This window comes from Oncorhynchus mykiss, chromosome 13, assembly GCF_013265735.2.
Source record: "Oncorhynchus mykiss isolate Arlee chromosome 13, USDA_OmykA_1.1, whole genome shotgun sequence".
Lineage (NCBI taxonomy): Eukaryota > Metazoa > Chordata > Actinopteri > Salmoniformes > Salmonidae > Oncorhynchus > Oncorhynchus mykiss.
In genome coordinates, this window is record NC_048577.1 from 42,781,521 (window position 1) to 42,794,468 (window position 12,948).

At 43.9% G+C, this 12,948-nt stretch overlaps 2 protein-coding genes across 4 annotated transcripts; one reads left to right on the plus strand and one right to left on the minus strand.

Annotated features, from left to right (window-relative positions):
- LOC110486434 (ADP-ribosylation factor-binding protein GGA1) lies at positions 1-6,119 on the minus strand. Of its 2 annotated transcripts, none has more exons than XM_021558035.2 (17): positions 5,831-6,119; positions 5,163-5,247; positions 4,495-4,570; positions 4,252-4,350; positions 4,039-4,162; positions 3,833-3,933; positions 3,606-3,686; positions 3,121-3,258; positions 2,905-2,986; positions 2,683-2,796; positions 2,402-2,545; positions 2,233-2,306; positions 1,869-2,059; positions 1,375-1,580; positions 1,116-1,285; positions 921-1,031; positions 1-780 (listed from the first exon to the last, which is right to left on the minus strand). In XM_021558035.2, exons 1-17 carry the CDS (start codon positions 5,994-5,996, stop codon positions 670-672), a joined length of 2,073 nt encoding a protein of 690 aa, XP_021413710.2. In that variant the 5' UTR covers positions 5,997-6,119; the 3' UTR covers positions 1-669. The 2 variants fall into 2 exon arrangements, with proteins under 2 accessions (XP_021413710.2, XP_021413711.2); XM_021558036.2 differs by having other exon boundaries at positions 921-1,000; positions 5,831-6,113.
- Positions 6,119-12,651, plus strand: LOC110486433 (MICAL-like protein 1). 2 transcript variants are annotated; one of them, XM_021558033.2, is made up of 15 exons: positions 6,119-6,774; positions 7,566-7,614; positions 7,753-7,894; positions 8,004-8,098; positions 8,262-8,386; positions 8,494-9,023; positions 9,206-9,248; positions 9,340-10,471; positions 10,787-10,888; positions 10,983-11,109; positions 11,249-11,339; positions 11,462-11,535; positions 11,673-11,787; positions 11,896-11,939; positions 12,102-12,651. In XM_021558033.2, the coding sequence occupies exons 1-15, from the start codon at positions 6,632-6,634 to the stop codon at positions 12,221-12,223; spliced, it is 2,934 nt and encodes a 977-aa protein (XP_021413708.2). In that variant the 5' UTR covers positions 6,119-6,631; the 3' UTR covers positions 12,224-12,651. The 2 variants fall into 2 exon arrangements, with proteins under 2 accessions (XP_021413708.2, XP_021413709.2); XM_021558034.2 differs by having other exon boundaries at positions 10,790-10,888.
- The last annotated feature ends 297 nt before the right edge of the window (positions 12,652-12,948 follow it).

The following is a 12,948-nucleotide window of genomic DNA, read 5'->3' on the forward strand; positions in this document are numbered from 1 at the left end:
TTGACAGACATTCATCTTTCTTTAAAACAGATTTCTTCCCGGAACAGGTCATCTATGAAGCAGTAAGGAGTAGACATATGCAATGGATCAAAAGAGTAACAGATAAAACCGACAAACCATCCAAATGGACATGATAGTGAAAACAAACCTTAAATAGGCACAAATGGCAGATTAAATAGGACTTAGAATGTCTAATTCTACATGACAAGGATATCAGGCAAACCATTCTCCATGCATTATCATTATCACAGTAAGAAACCCTGGGAGCATGGTGGGGTAAACACAACCTCAACAGTAATTCAGCAGGATAGCCTACAGCTGTATAAAAAGAATGAGACAAAGATAAAAAATGAGCCTTCCCCAAAGGGTCCATTGCATGTCTCCCGGAGCATGAAAGTAAACAAATAGTATAAATTCTATGAATGAAGGACAACCTATTTGTTAAAAACAAGACATAGCTGTGACACACGGTCTGCTGTGCAATAGTTCTAGGTACGTTTGAAAGCAGACAAATAAAGTTCTGTAAAGCTGCACAGAGGACAATACTCTAAATCATAAAGCAAACACCCAGTTGAGATGACCGTGCTTAGCCAATCAATAGAAGCATTTTTAAAAAGCAAGGTTTCTGCAGTGTGAGTGAGATGCCACATCTTGTCAATCTGTTGAATGTTACAGATTGCCCCATGTGTCTGAAGGTGGAAACTGGGCTACAACTCCTCTTTCATCATGGTCTTCCTCTCCTAGCGTGAAGGTTAGCTTGTAATGCAACTGCACCTTCTCCTGGAAAAGAAGAGAATTGAGGGTTGCAGAAATCTATTTGGCTTCATAGTTTATAATTACAAGAAAATGTTCATGTAGGTGTAGGGGATGCCACAGAGGTATATAACAGGCCTTCAATGAGTGCCTACACAGTCTAGTACCTTGTGAGGGTTGGCCAGCAGCAGGACCTGTGTGATGGCAGCAGGTGGGAGGATTGGGTTGAAGGCTGGAAGCTCTGTACCTGATGGGGGTTGTATCTTCACTCTCATTGTCTACAACAGAGGTCATGATGTCAACTCTACACTGACAATGGAACTGAAGGTGAAAAAGGCAGATTAAGAGAGAAGAGGTCTTACGTCAGGGACAGAGGGCTGAAAGAGGATGTTGCTGACTGGAACCGGGGCGGAGGAGAGCATGGAGATGATCACCACCAGCACATCAGCAAGAAAGGGCGGAGTGTCACGTGCAAAGTGGAAGAGCACCCGCAAACTGTGTCTATCAAACACCGTCACAGGCAACAGGCTGCCTAGATACAACAAAGAGTTTAAAACACTGTTCAAATGTGATGCACTATTAGCATAGCAAGTAGATAATACAAATATTATAGATACTTACTGGGCTTAATGGACTCAAGTGGCACAAAAACATCTGTCAGGGTCATTTCTATAGGGGGAATGACTGTGTGAACCGGAGAGGTGTCCAACAACCTATCACCGAGGAGAGCCACCGGGTGCTCAGGGGAGAAGGCCGGGATAGGACTTGGATTAGTTCCAGATTTGTTTTGGAGATCTCGTAGAGTAGGTTTGAACGGAGGCTTGTCCCTGAAAATAGATAAAGGTACTACATAAAAGGTTGAATAATGTTGCTGAGTGTCTGTCATGTTATTATAACAAGTTGGCATGGTCAGCACCTCATGATCCTTCATATATGGTTTCGCTTCTTCATATATTGTTTTGCTTCTACAGCACTTGAAGTGACTTCAAATCGTAATGAACACAGTGGTCCATCAATACTGTACTTAGCAACAACATAACTGGCAGACTAACACGGATACTTGACACAAACATCACCTGCGGTGTAAAACCATCCCATAGTGAAGGGTTAGTTACCATTTGACCTGCAGGCCCTCTGGAGGTAGGGACTGCTGTAGCAGCTTCTTCCCCAGCAGATCCAACTCATCTAAGGCTGAGCTTCCAGACGTGGCTCCAGTAGAAAGAGGCTGGGTGTAGGGGAGCCGATCTGGACTCAGTAGTACACTAGGCGCTGCTGGGATATCAGTAATATCCACACTGTCGGAAGACTGTTGCAAAGAAAGCGACACCACGTGTAAGACACAGACGGTACACTTGTTGAAGTATAATCATGAACCTGCCTAAGTAATGGTAATCTATCAAGCTAAAAGGGACTCAATGGATTTGGTGTTAACTGAATATTATGCATCATGTCTCACTGTGTGGAGTCCTCAGTTCTCACCTGGAAAGAGTCCCAGGCGGTAGAGTCCTCAGGCTGGGAGGCCGGGTTGGAGGTGTGGGTCCCCTCACTCAAACCTGGGAAAATTAGGCAGTCACCCACAATTAACACACACAACATGGAAGTAGCAGAGGTCCTGGAAGACTTGATGTAATATGCTGTCTGCCCTTACCCAGTGACATTAGCTCATCGTCAAGAAGACTGATGCCCATCTCCTGAGAGGGAGCATTTAGGCTGTCTGTTGGAGTGGGGAATTCTGGGTAGGAAGGAGGTGACGTGTCCAATCCTGATAGATCAAGTAGCGCCACACTACTTCCTGGAAGAGATAAGTGTACAGAGGAAATCTTTAACCCATGCGTGTAATCATATACTCTAGTCCCCTCCTACCAAGGTTGTGTCAAGTGACGCTATCGTCCCTATGGATGCAAGTGTCATTGACCCATTGTTGCTCACCTGTGAGCCTTTGTGTATTAGCTGAGTTGTTCCCGTTCACCACCTCTCCCTTCACCTGCTGCCTGTACAGGTTGATGACCTGAGTCAGGCTGTCGTTGGCCTGGAGGATCTCCGCTGCCAAGCACACACACACTTGTAATATACTGTATATTGTCACCCACATATTCTTCTCCCTCTGTTTACCATACACTTAAACACATTGAGGAGTGTCTGAAACCTCACCCAGAGCCTCATCATTGTCCTCTGTATCACTGGCCAGTCTGAACAATGTGGGTCTCATCTTCTCACAGCGCTGGTACAAGTCCTAAACACACAAGTACACACTATCAAATGTCTGTATCTGCATGCAGTGCTTTGTATACATCATATATAGGTGATGCTGTTATGGCACTGTGGGAGGGGTCTCTGGTCTCTGGCTTGTGTAAAGGTGCCACAGACCTGGATGAGCTCTGCATTGCTCTGTGGGTTGGTGGTCCGGTCATAGTCCTCCAGCAGCTGAGTCAGTAGGCTGACACTCTCATTCACATCCTGGATGGCGTTCACACGCTTGGACAACTTCTCCGCCCGCTTCTGGTCCTGAGACACACACACAGGTCAGGAAGAAGAAACCAGGGAGGGAGGAGGGGGAAGAAAAGTATCCTTTGTCCCTAAATTAAAGGAGTCGTGAAAGCACTGAATGATTCTGACAAGGAGACCACCCCTCAGGGCAGAGCGCCCACTTTCTCACTCAGTCCCCTTACATGACTAGAAGAGTACTAAAGCACTTGGGCATTCACTTTCTCTCCCATACTAACACACACACAGACCAGATAATACAGTTCACACTGTCCGATGTGATGTACATCTCCGTATTACTGTAATGAAACAGCCTATAGATCTAAATTATTCATACATTTAGGCGAGCTTGAGAAAAGAGACTGTACCTCCTGCACCATTTCCTGGATCAGTTTGTTGGCTGCTTTCAGGTCCTCAGGGTGAGTGCTGTTCAACAGGCGAGTCAGTGTCTACCAAGACACCAGGGAGGAGGAAGAATTTAAAGTTAGGGGGAGGGGTAGTAAATGGAGTGGAGAATGCATGGTGAATCACATTTGTAATGCAAAATTTGGAGAGAAAAAAAGTTATACATTTTTTTTGTTTAACAATACCTTACCTTTGACTTCTCCTCATCCTCAAATATGGCATTTTTTGGTCTGGGAGGTGGAAGCAGGAGGAGTTTGTCAGCTGGAAGAACTGGGTCCTGTTTGACAATGCCTGGATAAAAAACAACACAAACCAAGGTAAACATAACATTAACAACAACTGTTCGTCCATCACCATCATAGCTACACTGCAGTCACTAAGTATAGAGCAGCTCACCCTGTTTTTTAAGCATCTGGTAGGCATCAGCAATCTTTGCCTCGTCAGGCAGCCCCAGTGTCCAACTATAGATGAGCTCCAACACCTTCTTCTTCACTGGCTCTGGAGCCCGGGTGCCGAGGTACTGAGGGAGAGAGCAGGAGCATGCTGAGTGAGAGCTTATCCAATTTTAACAGACTTGCTCAGTGAAAGGCACAGAGAGACAATCATTACCTTTGGAGAGACCACTTTGATGAGCTCATTGAGGAAGCGAAACTTGCCCACCTCACTGTGGAACCTTTCCCCACAGCTCTTCATGCAAGTCTCCAGCACCTGGTTGTACACACATCACAAGTGAGTCACACAATTAGTTTCTTCAATATGAATGTAGGCACACACACACACACACTACACAGAAGGCTGTCAATTGGATTGGCTCTGATTCATGTTACAACACACTGCCATCACTCAACTCACCACGAGTGTCTGCATGGCCTCCCACTCCTGAGGTGATTGGATCTTGTGAGCCAGTAGCCTGGTGGCCAGCTGGGGTCTGAAATGGAAAATAAAGAGTTTGATGTGGCTGAAGTTGGCAGCAGATCTATCTACCATTGACTATTGTATGACATGCAATTTTACATCTCCTTCTACTCTAGACAACACATTGACACAGATGTCAGCACAGGGTCAGTGTCAGAAATCTTAAAGGTGGAATATGAAGAAATCGCTCTGCCATTTCCTGGTTGCAAAAATTCTAAGTTTACCTAACTTCAGTTTAGGTGGCAAAACAATCGATGTATAGTGTAGAGAATCATTATACCATCTAAACATCTATGAAATATATTTTCAAGAACTACAAATATTGTATATTGTATGAAGCTGGTGTACAAAACCAAAAGTAAGATGCAAAAAAATTTAGGAATGGGGCGCATAGAAATAGCACACACAGAACAAATCTACCACTTCTTAGATTTGCTTTCAATGAGAATGACAGATCTATAACTCACATTCCTATGTGCATTTGGAGATAGCCCAAAAAGTTCCATATTGCAGCTTTAAGTAACAAACATGTACTCAGTACAGCTACTCCTGGGAGGGGAAAACATAGTGTTAAGATGTGTACATGTTATGAGACACTGACATACCCCTCCAAATCATTGTTGAGCTGGTCACAGAAGGCCTGGATGCTGTCCCAATCTGTGTCTCTGTTCAGTGGGTTTGTGGCCTTGTCTAATGGGAGAATTAAGGAAATTGGGGGAAGGGGAAATTAAGGTTAATCTGAATATTTTTCGATAGTGACACATTTCCATGTTTATTTCAGGGAACTGTCAAACATGGAGATGAACATCAATCAACTATGTTGCAGAACTGTTTTAAAAACAGATAATAGCAAGTACTTTAGCTTTCCAGCAGTACTTTGGACACGACTTTGCAAGGGACTCCAACTCCAGTTCTCCCACTGACCGAGTGAGCTAGGCTTCCTGCATTTGACAGCACACTGTCACATAGCTAAGCGTATAGTCACTGGCAGGATATGAATTCACGATAGGTGGCTTGCTGGTTCCCGTATCTAGCAAGAGTTAGATGCATTCTCTCTAGTCTAGATGGTTCTGGGAATCTATCTGGCTAGCTAGTTAGCTTTACAGCTGGCTAGCTTGCTGTTTATGAGAGGTCTAACGTTACAGTCCCTCTCAGTTTGCACCTTGATTTTGCTTAAACTGTCATCTCGGTCAACTGCAACACGGTTGTTTTTCCAAGGATGCATGCTCCAATAGCTCTCCATACAACCTAAATAACTTTTTAAAAGACTTACTGATACGTGCCTCCAAACTGTCCGTGTCAGGCGACGCCGCCATCACTACCGGAATTCTCTTTACCATGAACGTGTCTCGCGAGGAACAACTTTGAGAGCTCCCCTTCTCACCTCCCCGACAGTGATGGGTGGATGATGGACACGATGGCAGCTGGCACTGGCGCATAGAATATAAAACACAGAAAAAAGGTTATCATACTTTCTAATGAACCTTCTCGATCATACTGTAGTTGTTTATTGCAAACCTGTGCAGACAGTGCAAGCAGTTTCAGATTTCTACCGGTTTTCTCTACCCTCTAGCGGCACAAAGGTGTACTGCTGTACATGTGTGTAGTCAGTACAGTTACCGTGTGGTACAGTAACGGATTTGTTTTGGTGTTTATTCTGTGTGATCAACTCTTCGGGGTAGTACATTAATCTCGGAAAGCCAAGATCGCTAAACAACGTAATACATTTATGAAAATGTAACCCAAAAGTGATTCGAACGAAAAAAAATACCTGAGTGAAGAGATTTATTGTTGTGTCAACATTTTACAGCAAATCAACCCGCGAAAGTGGACGTTGCTCGCTATTTTCTACTTCAAGGATCTACTTCGCTGAGATTAGAGACTTTTGGGGAACAACACATTGGAAGCAAGTTACAGTGAAGTCTCATAAGTTTTGGACTTGGTCGACAAAATATAGCCATGCTAACGTAGCTAGTGAGTGTGCTAAACAGGGTTGAATATCCAGGATCTGACAGGTTGAGGTTGAAGTGGTTGTTGACTTTCTCAATTTAACATGGGAGAATGAAATTCTATCATGGGGTCATTGAAAGCTTTACAAGAATGGTGTCGCATCAAATGCGAAAATTACCCCAATGTGGAGATAAGGAACATGTCTTCTTCATTCAGAGATGGATTGGCGTTTTGTGCCATTATCCACAAACACCGACCTGATTTGATGTAAGTATATAAAATAAATTAGAATAAGAATGTGAACTCCCCTGTGAGCTTCCCCATCCTCTTTACTACTGTGGGCCAACACTGGCACCCAGTCTCCCACAGCCCCAGTCAGTGTATTGTATGTGAGTACATTGTTGACAGTAGGCCTATAGGACTCAGTTCCTGCCTGTCTTTAGGCTGATCCAGAGCGGCTGGCAAACTAATCTGTGGCTGTAGCAGGGACCTGAATCCTGTCACAGTGAATTTGTCTGGCCTGATACACAGAACCACAGCATGGCCTAAGCTCCAAGTTAACTCTCCTTAATCTTCCTCTATCCTTTCCTCTCCCCCCTCCATTCTTTAATGGAAACGTCTCTAATGTTAAACATGTAAAGTGTGGTGTGCCGCAGGGCAGCTCTCTTGGCCCTCTACTTTTTTATATTTTTACTAATGACCTGTCACTGGCATTAAACAAAGTCTGTGTGTCTATGTATGGGGATGCGATACCATGCGTCAGCAACCGCAGATAGTGAAATCGCTGGAACGCTGAACAGAGATTTGCAGTCAGTTTTAGAATGGTTGACCAGTAATAAACTAGTCCTGAACATCTCTAAAACTAAGAGCATTGTATCTGGTACCAATTACTCCATAAATTCTAGACCTCAGCTGAATCTGATAATGATTCATGTGGTTGTTGAGCAAGTTGAGGGGACTCAATTACTTGGTGTTACCTTGGATTGTAAACGGTCATGGTCAAAACATATTGATTCCCATCATTTGTATCACATAGTACTATTCTGCTTTTTCTCCAGAGACTTCAACTCCCTCTCCAAAGATAACATTTATGAAAACAACCATCTGGTGAGTTTTACGTAATTCTGTTTTACCAGCAAGCATGCATAACTGTCTCAATGCATGTTTATGTTCATACATTGCACTACATCTGTTTATATTGTCCTATCTGTCTGGCATTTCATTATTGATCCCCTCTCCTACCAGGCATTTGAGGTTGCACAGTCAAAGCTGGGAATCCCTGCATTGCTGGATGCTAAGGACATGGTGTCCACAGAGGTGCCAGACCGGCTAAGTGTCATCACTTACCTCTCCCATTACCACCACTGCTTCAACAAGAAGTCTCATGGTGTGTGGCTAAATTGTGTCATAGTCAAATTGGGAAAACAGCACATGGTTGGTTCCACCTGTGTTTGTCAAATATGTGTGTATTCAAAGTGTTCATTTTTACCAAGCAGCCGGTCCAGCCAGTTTGAAGACGCCATATGTCGCAGAGTGCTCCAGTCACTCCCAGACACAACCTGACTCCCTTGGAGGTTTGCAGCCCGCCAAGGTAATGTAATAAAGTTGTTATGAAGCCATTTTTATTTGAATTTTTTATTACTTAATCTCAACTCTGTGCACAAAGTTATTTATCTCAATCTCCTCTTTCTTCCCAAATTCTCACATTTCTTCCTCTTTACTGTTGCCATTGGCTGACCTCCCCTGCTCAACAGTCAAGGACAGAGGAGCGATCCAACAGTGGCAGGCCATGCAGCGTTTGTGCCTCCTGCATGAAGCACGTCCACCTGGTGCAGAGACATCTCACTGAGGGGAAACTCTACCACCGCAGCTGCTTCAGGTAACACTACTGCTCAGAAGGCAACGCTAGTTTATCCTTATCTGCAGACAGTGAAATATAATCTGTGATTTGTGTCCCTCTCATGTCATCCTGTGTTTCTCTTTCAGATGCAGTGTGTGCAGCAGCACTCTCTTACCAGGGTCTTACAAAGAGGGGAGTGCAGTTGGCTCCTTGGTCTGCACCCACCACTTGACAGCCAGTCAAAATGCCCACCCCGACTACAGTAAACAAACTGGATCAATAGAGAATCTGCCCAAATTTGATGAGCAGGGTGGATTAACAGACAACCCCGATCTCTCTCATTTTATTGGAAAAACAGACTCAGATGAGACAGTTATTTTTGGAAGAGGAAGGACAGAGACGGAGGGAGGTGAGAGAAAGACAAGGCATGACACACTCAAGAAGCCAATGCCACCCCGTCCTCCAAAGCCCACTGTAGAAGAGGGAAAGCTTGAAGAAGCACGGACACGGCCCATTCAAACAACCAGAACACTCATTGTAACACCAGACAGCGATTCGGCTTCTGCAAGCCCTGGACGGCCAGTTCCTGCACCCAGGCGGGTGTTAGACTCCACCCCTCCTCGTCCTGCACCTAGAACCCGTCCACCTAAAACCATGGACAGCCCCCTTGTTTCTAGTGAGTAAGACTAACTACCGACTCCAGCTTCTCGATTCTGACCTCACTTTACGACTGTATGAAGAGTATGTCCTTGTTATCAGAATATTTCAGTACACTCAATTCTGTGTAGACATCCCATCTTCTCCTCATTTCAAACATATCCACGAAATGTTTCACTATCCATCTCCCTCTCTCTGCAGGTTACCCAGTTGATAATAAAACCTTACCCAATCCTTCTCGCAGGTAAGTTTGTTCATCAGACATAACACATGATGTAACTTTGAGTAGAATTGTCCAATTAATGCCTATTTGTTTATTTCACTTTTGACATCAGGTTTGGCCAACCCAGTGGGCCCCGTAAACCCAAAGACCCACCGTGGCTGGAGCTTGTCCAGCCAGGGCCCTGGCCAAAGCTTCCCCCTGCCCCGCCCCCTAGTATGCCCAAGCCCCCACGCTCAGGCTCTATACCCTCCCTCAGAGGGAGTTGGTACAGAGCGAGAGAACCCCCTCCCAACCCCTTTGGGGAGTTTGAGGATGAGGAGGCTGATGATGATTACACCGGGGAAGAGAACACAATGAGTGGTGCTGAAGGCCAAGCACAGCCCTCAATGGTAACCAGCCAGACATGGTGTGGTACCAGTCAGTTAGCTGAAGCAGCCAGCTCACATTGCCAAGCTCATTTAGAGGACACATCCAGAGAAGTTGACAAGTCTAGTATTGCTGGAGCGGATGACGCAGTAAATTTACCTGAAATTGCTAATGCACCAGAGAAAGAAAGTTTAGCTGAAGCAGGATGCTCACTTCCTGTATCTAATTTAGCTGAAGAACCTTGTTCAATTGGTATATCTGAGTCAGCTGATGTTGGTGGGATAGCTAACATGGCTGAAACAGCTGGCGCACTTGATGTATGTAATTTAGCAGATGTTGGAGTTGGAAAATCAACCAACTTGTCCAAAGCAGCTAGTTCACTTTGTTTGTCTAATTTGACTGAAGCTAAAACCACAAGTTCATCTTACTTGGCTGAGGCTGCTAGTTCCCTTGATGTATCTAATCTAGCTGAAGTAGCCAGATCACTTGGTGTATCTAGTCTAGCTGGAGCTAGTGGGTTCGGAGGTTTAGTTGGAGCAGTTAGTGCACCTAACATATCTAATTTAACTGAAGAAGCTAGTTCATATGGTGTTTCTGAAGCTTCTGCCGGTTCACTTAGTGTGTCTAATTTAGCTGGAGCTGATAGCATATGCAGTGTAACTGGAGCACCAAAGGCTCTTGGCAAATCAGATATAGCCCAGAGCCTCTCTTTGCCCAAAAGTGTGTCTGTGCCCGCAATCTGTACTCAAAGTCACCCCCCACCAACCTTGTCAACCAATGGAGCAGCAGCCAGTCCCTCCCTGCTCAGACCCCCATCGCTCCCTAGTGTGTCTGAAGTGAGGGACTCTGGCCAGGTGCCCACCCCCTCTTACAGTAAGGTACGGTATAATGCTGCTCTTTAGTCTCCACTGATATCTATGTCACAGCTCAACCTGCCCAAAATACAGAACATTTGGGCTTGTATTACACAACACATAAGTATTATGCAAAGATATCAGGTTAAGTGAGTTTCAGACTGAAACTATTTTCCAATATGTTTAACATAAAAGACAACATGTTTTTCTAATATTCCTGCATAACAACATCGTCCCTATACTGTAGGTTATAGCCTACTCGAGATAGCTGCTTGGACTGTGTGTGCTTGAATATTACAATTATGGATTTCACAGAAATGTCTTCAATCTCCAATTTAGCAGGTGTGCAAGGAGAACCCTTTCAATCGTAAAGTCTCCCCCTCTGAGTTCCCCAAATCCAAGCCTGCCCCTGGACATGGCTTCCCCCTCATCAAGAGGAAGGTGAGAGGATATCTCAGTGTAATGGAATTAACCCATTATCCAGTGTTTTCTCCAAATCAGAACAGTCCCCTAGTACACATGCATGTCTCCTCAGGTGCAGACAGACAACTATGCCCCAGTGGAGGAGCTGCAGGGGGAGCTGGGGGAGCTGGAGAAACAAATGGACAGGCTGGAGCTGAGAGGGGTGGAGATGGAGAGAAGCTTGAGAGACTGCCAGAATGGTGAGTGTCTGTAGTTGTACGTGTCTGTGGTGTGCTTATTATTAACATCCAAATAATTATTCCGGTTATCATATAAATTGTTATTGTGAGAGATTAATTGTTATTGATCAGACTAGTGTCATCCACCTGTTTGTTTCAGACCAGGAAGAGGAGGACATGTTGGTGGACTGGTTCACTCTAATACATGAGAAACACATGCTTGTGCGCAGAGACGCAGAGCTGGTATACATGTAAGTGCACTGACCTGAAATGATATCAAAGCAAGACGGCGCCTCCATAACACCTTTATTATCTCTGCTTATTTTATCATTCCCAACATATGGACCTGATGTATTTGTATGTGCACTCCAAGGGCCAAGCAACAGAATTTAGAGGAGAGACAGGCAGACGTGGAATATGAACTGAGATGTCTCCTCAACAAACCAGGTGAGTGGCCAGTCTTCACACGACCCTCTCTCCAGTATCTACTACTCCTCAGCAATTATCAGTCTGCTATTACGTGTTGTTATTTGACTAATCTAATTGTTTGTCTCTCATCTCCTCCTCAATCATCATCCACCCAGAGTGTAAGTGGAGTAAGGATGACCGTTATAGGGACCAGCAGTTGATGGAGGAGCTTGTCACCATCATTGAACAGAGGAACCATATCATCAACAGCTTGGATCAGGACAGGCAAAGGTGCATGAAAAACTCATAGATGAATACCAAGGGCCGTTGATTCAGACAAATTTCATAAAGCAGATATGATGCTCTTGCTCATACCTACCAATGGTTTGTCTTTTTCAGGGAAGAAGAAGAAGATGCTCTGTTTTCCATGATCAAGAAGAAAGGTGAGGGGAAAGTATTTTCCTAGAGTGTTTATTTTGTTGTTGTCTTTCCTGTTTTCTCATGTCTGTTCACACTCTCTTTCATTCCTATTCCCTCAATACTACACCTCAGACTCTTTAATTTCTCAGAATTTGATCATGGTATCACTATTTCTCCCACCTCAGATTTAAGAAAAGAGTCTGGGAAAGACCTGAAGACGTTAAGAGCAAAGTTCAAGTCCATGAAGATGCTGAAGATGCTGAGTCATAAAGATTCTAAGAGCAAAGGCTCTCTAAAGAAGAACTGAGTTGGACTCGGGCTCACCCTGTAAGGAAGGAACAAATAGGTCTATATTTGTTAACAAATACACATTGAGCCACAATGGAATGTCTCATAATTGTACAAAGAAATGAATGAAGATTACGGGTAAGAGATGGAGACTCTTGGACTGTGGATGAGAGTGGATAAGAATTAAGAGAAGCCTCTGATGCAGAGGATATGAATTTTCTTCCCAAGTGAAAAAAACTATCCCCATTACACCTCCCCATTACACTGCACTTTTTGTACAAGATGTGATTGCTCCTGTAATCCGTAAAGCCTTAGTCAGCCTAAAATGAATTGCTGCAAAGAATCATTCACTAATGGGATGAAAAATAACTCCTTTAAACATTTAGTTTTGCAGTTCAACTTTGTTAAATTTTATTTAATAAAACATTGTACTTTGTATGAACAGAATGCATTTGTAGGATCATAATATTTTGATAATGTTTCGATTTTAAATGTCATTAATGGTTTTTTGTTTTTTTTAAATGTACCTCATACCTCACATGCCTAATGTATATTTAAAAAAAAATTGTACAGGCTAATCAGGGTATTTGCTACTCCAGATTGTGGCGATGCTTTCCATTGCCTGTACATTCTGATTTATTGGGCAAGTTCTTTGTGAGATTGAGATTCACACTGTATTCAGATCTTTGTTATTTATGTCTCACCAATGTGGGAATTAACCACTTCTTGATGATAGGTATTTTA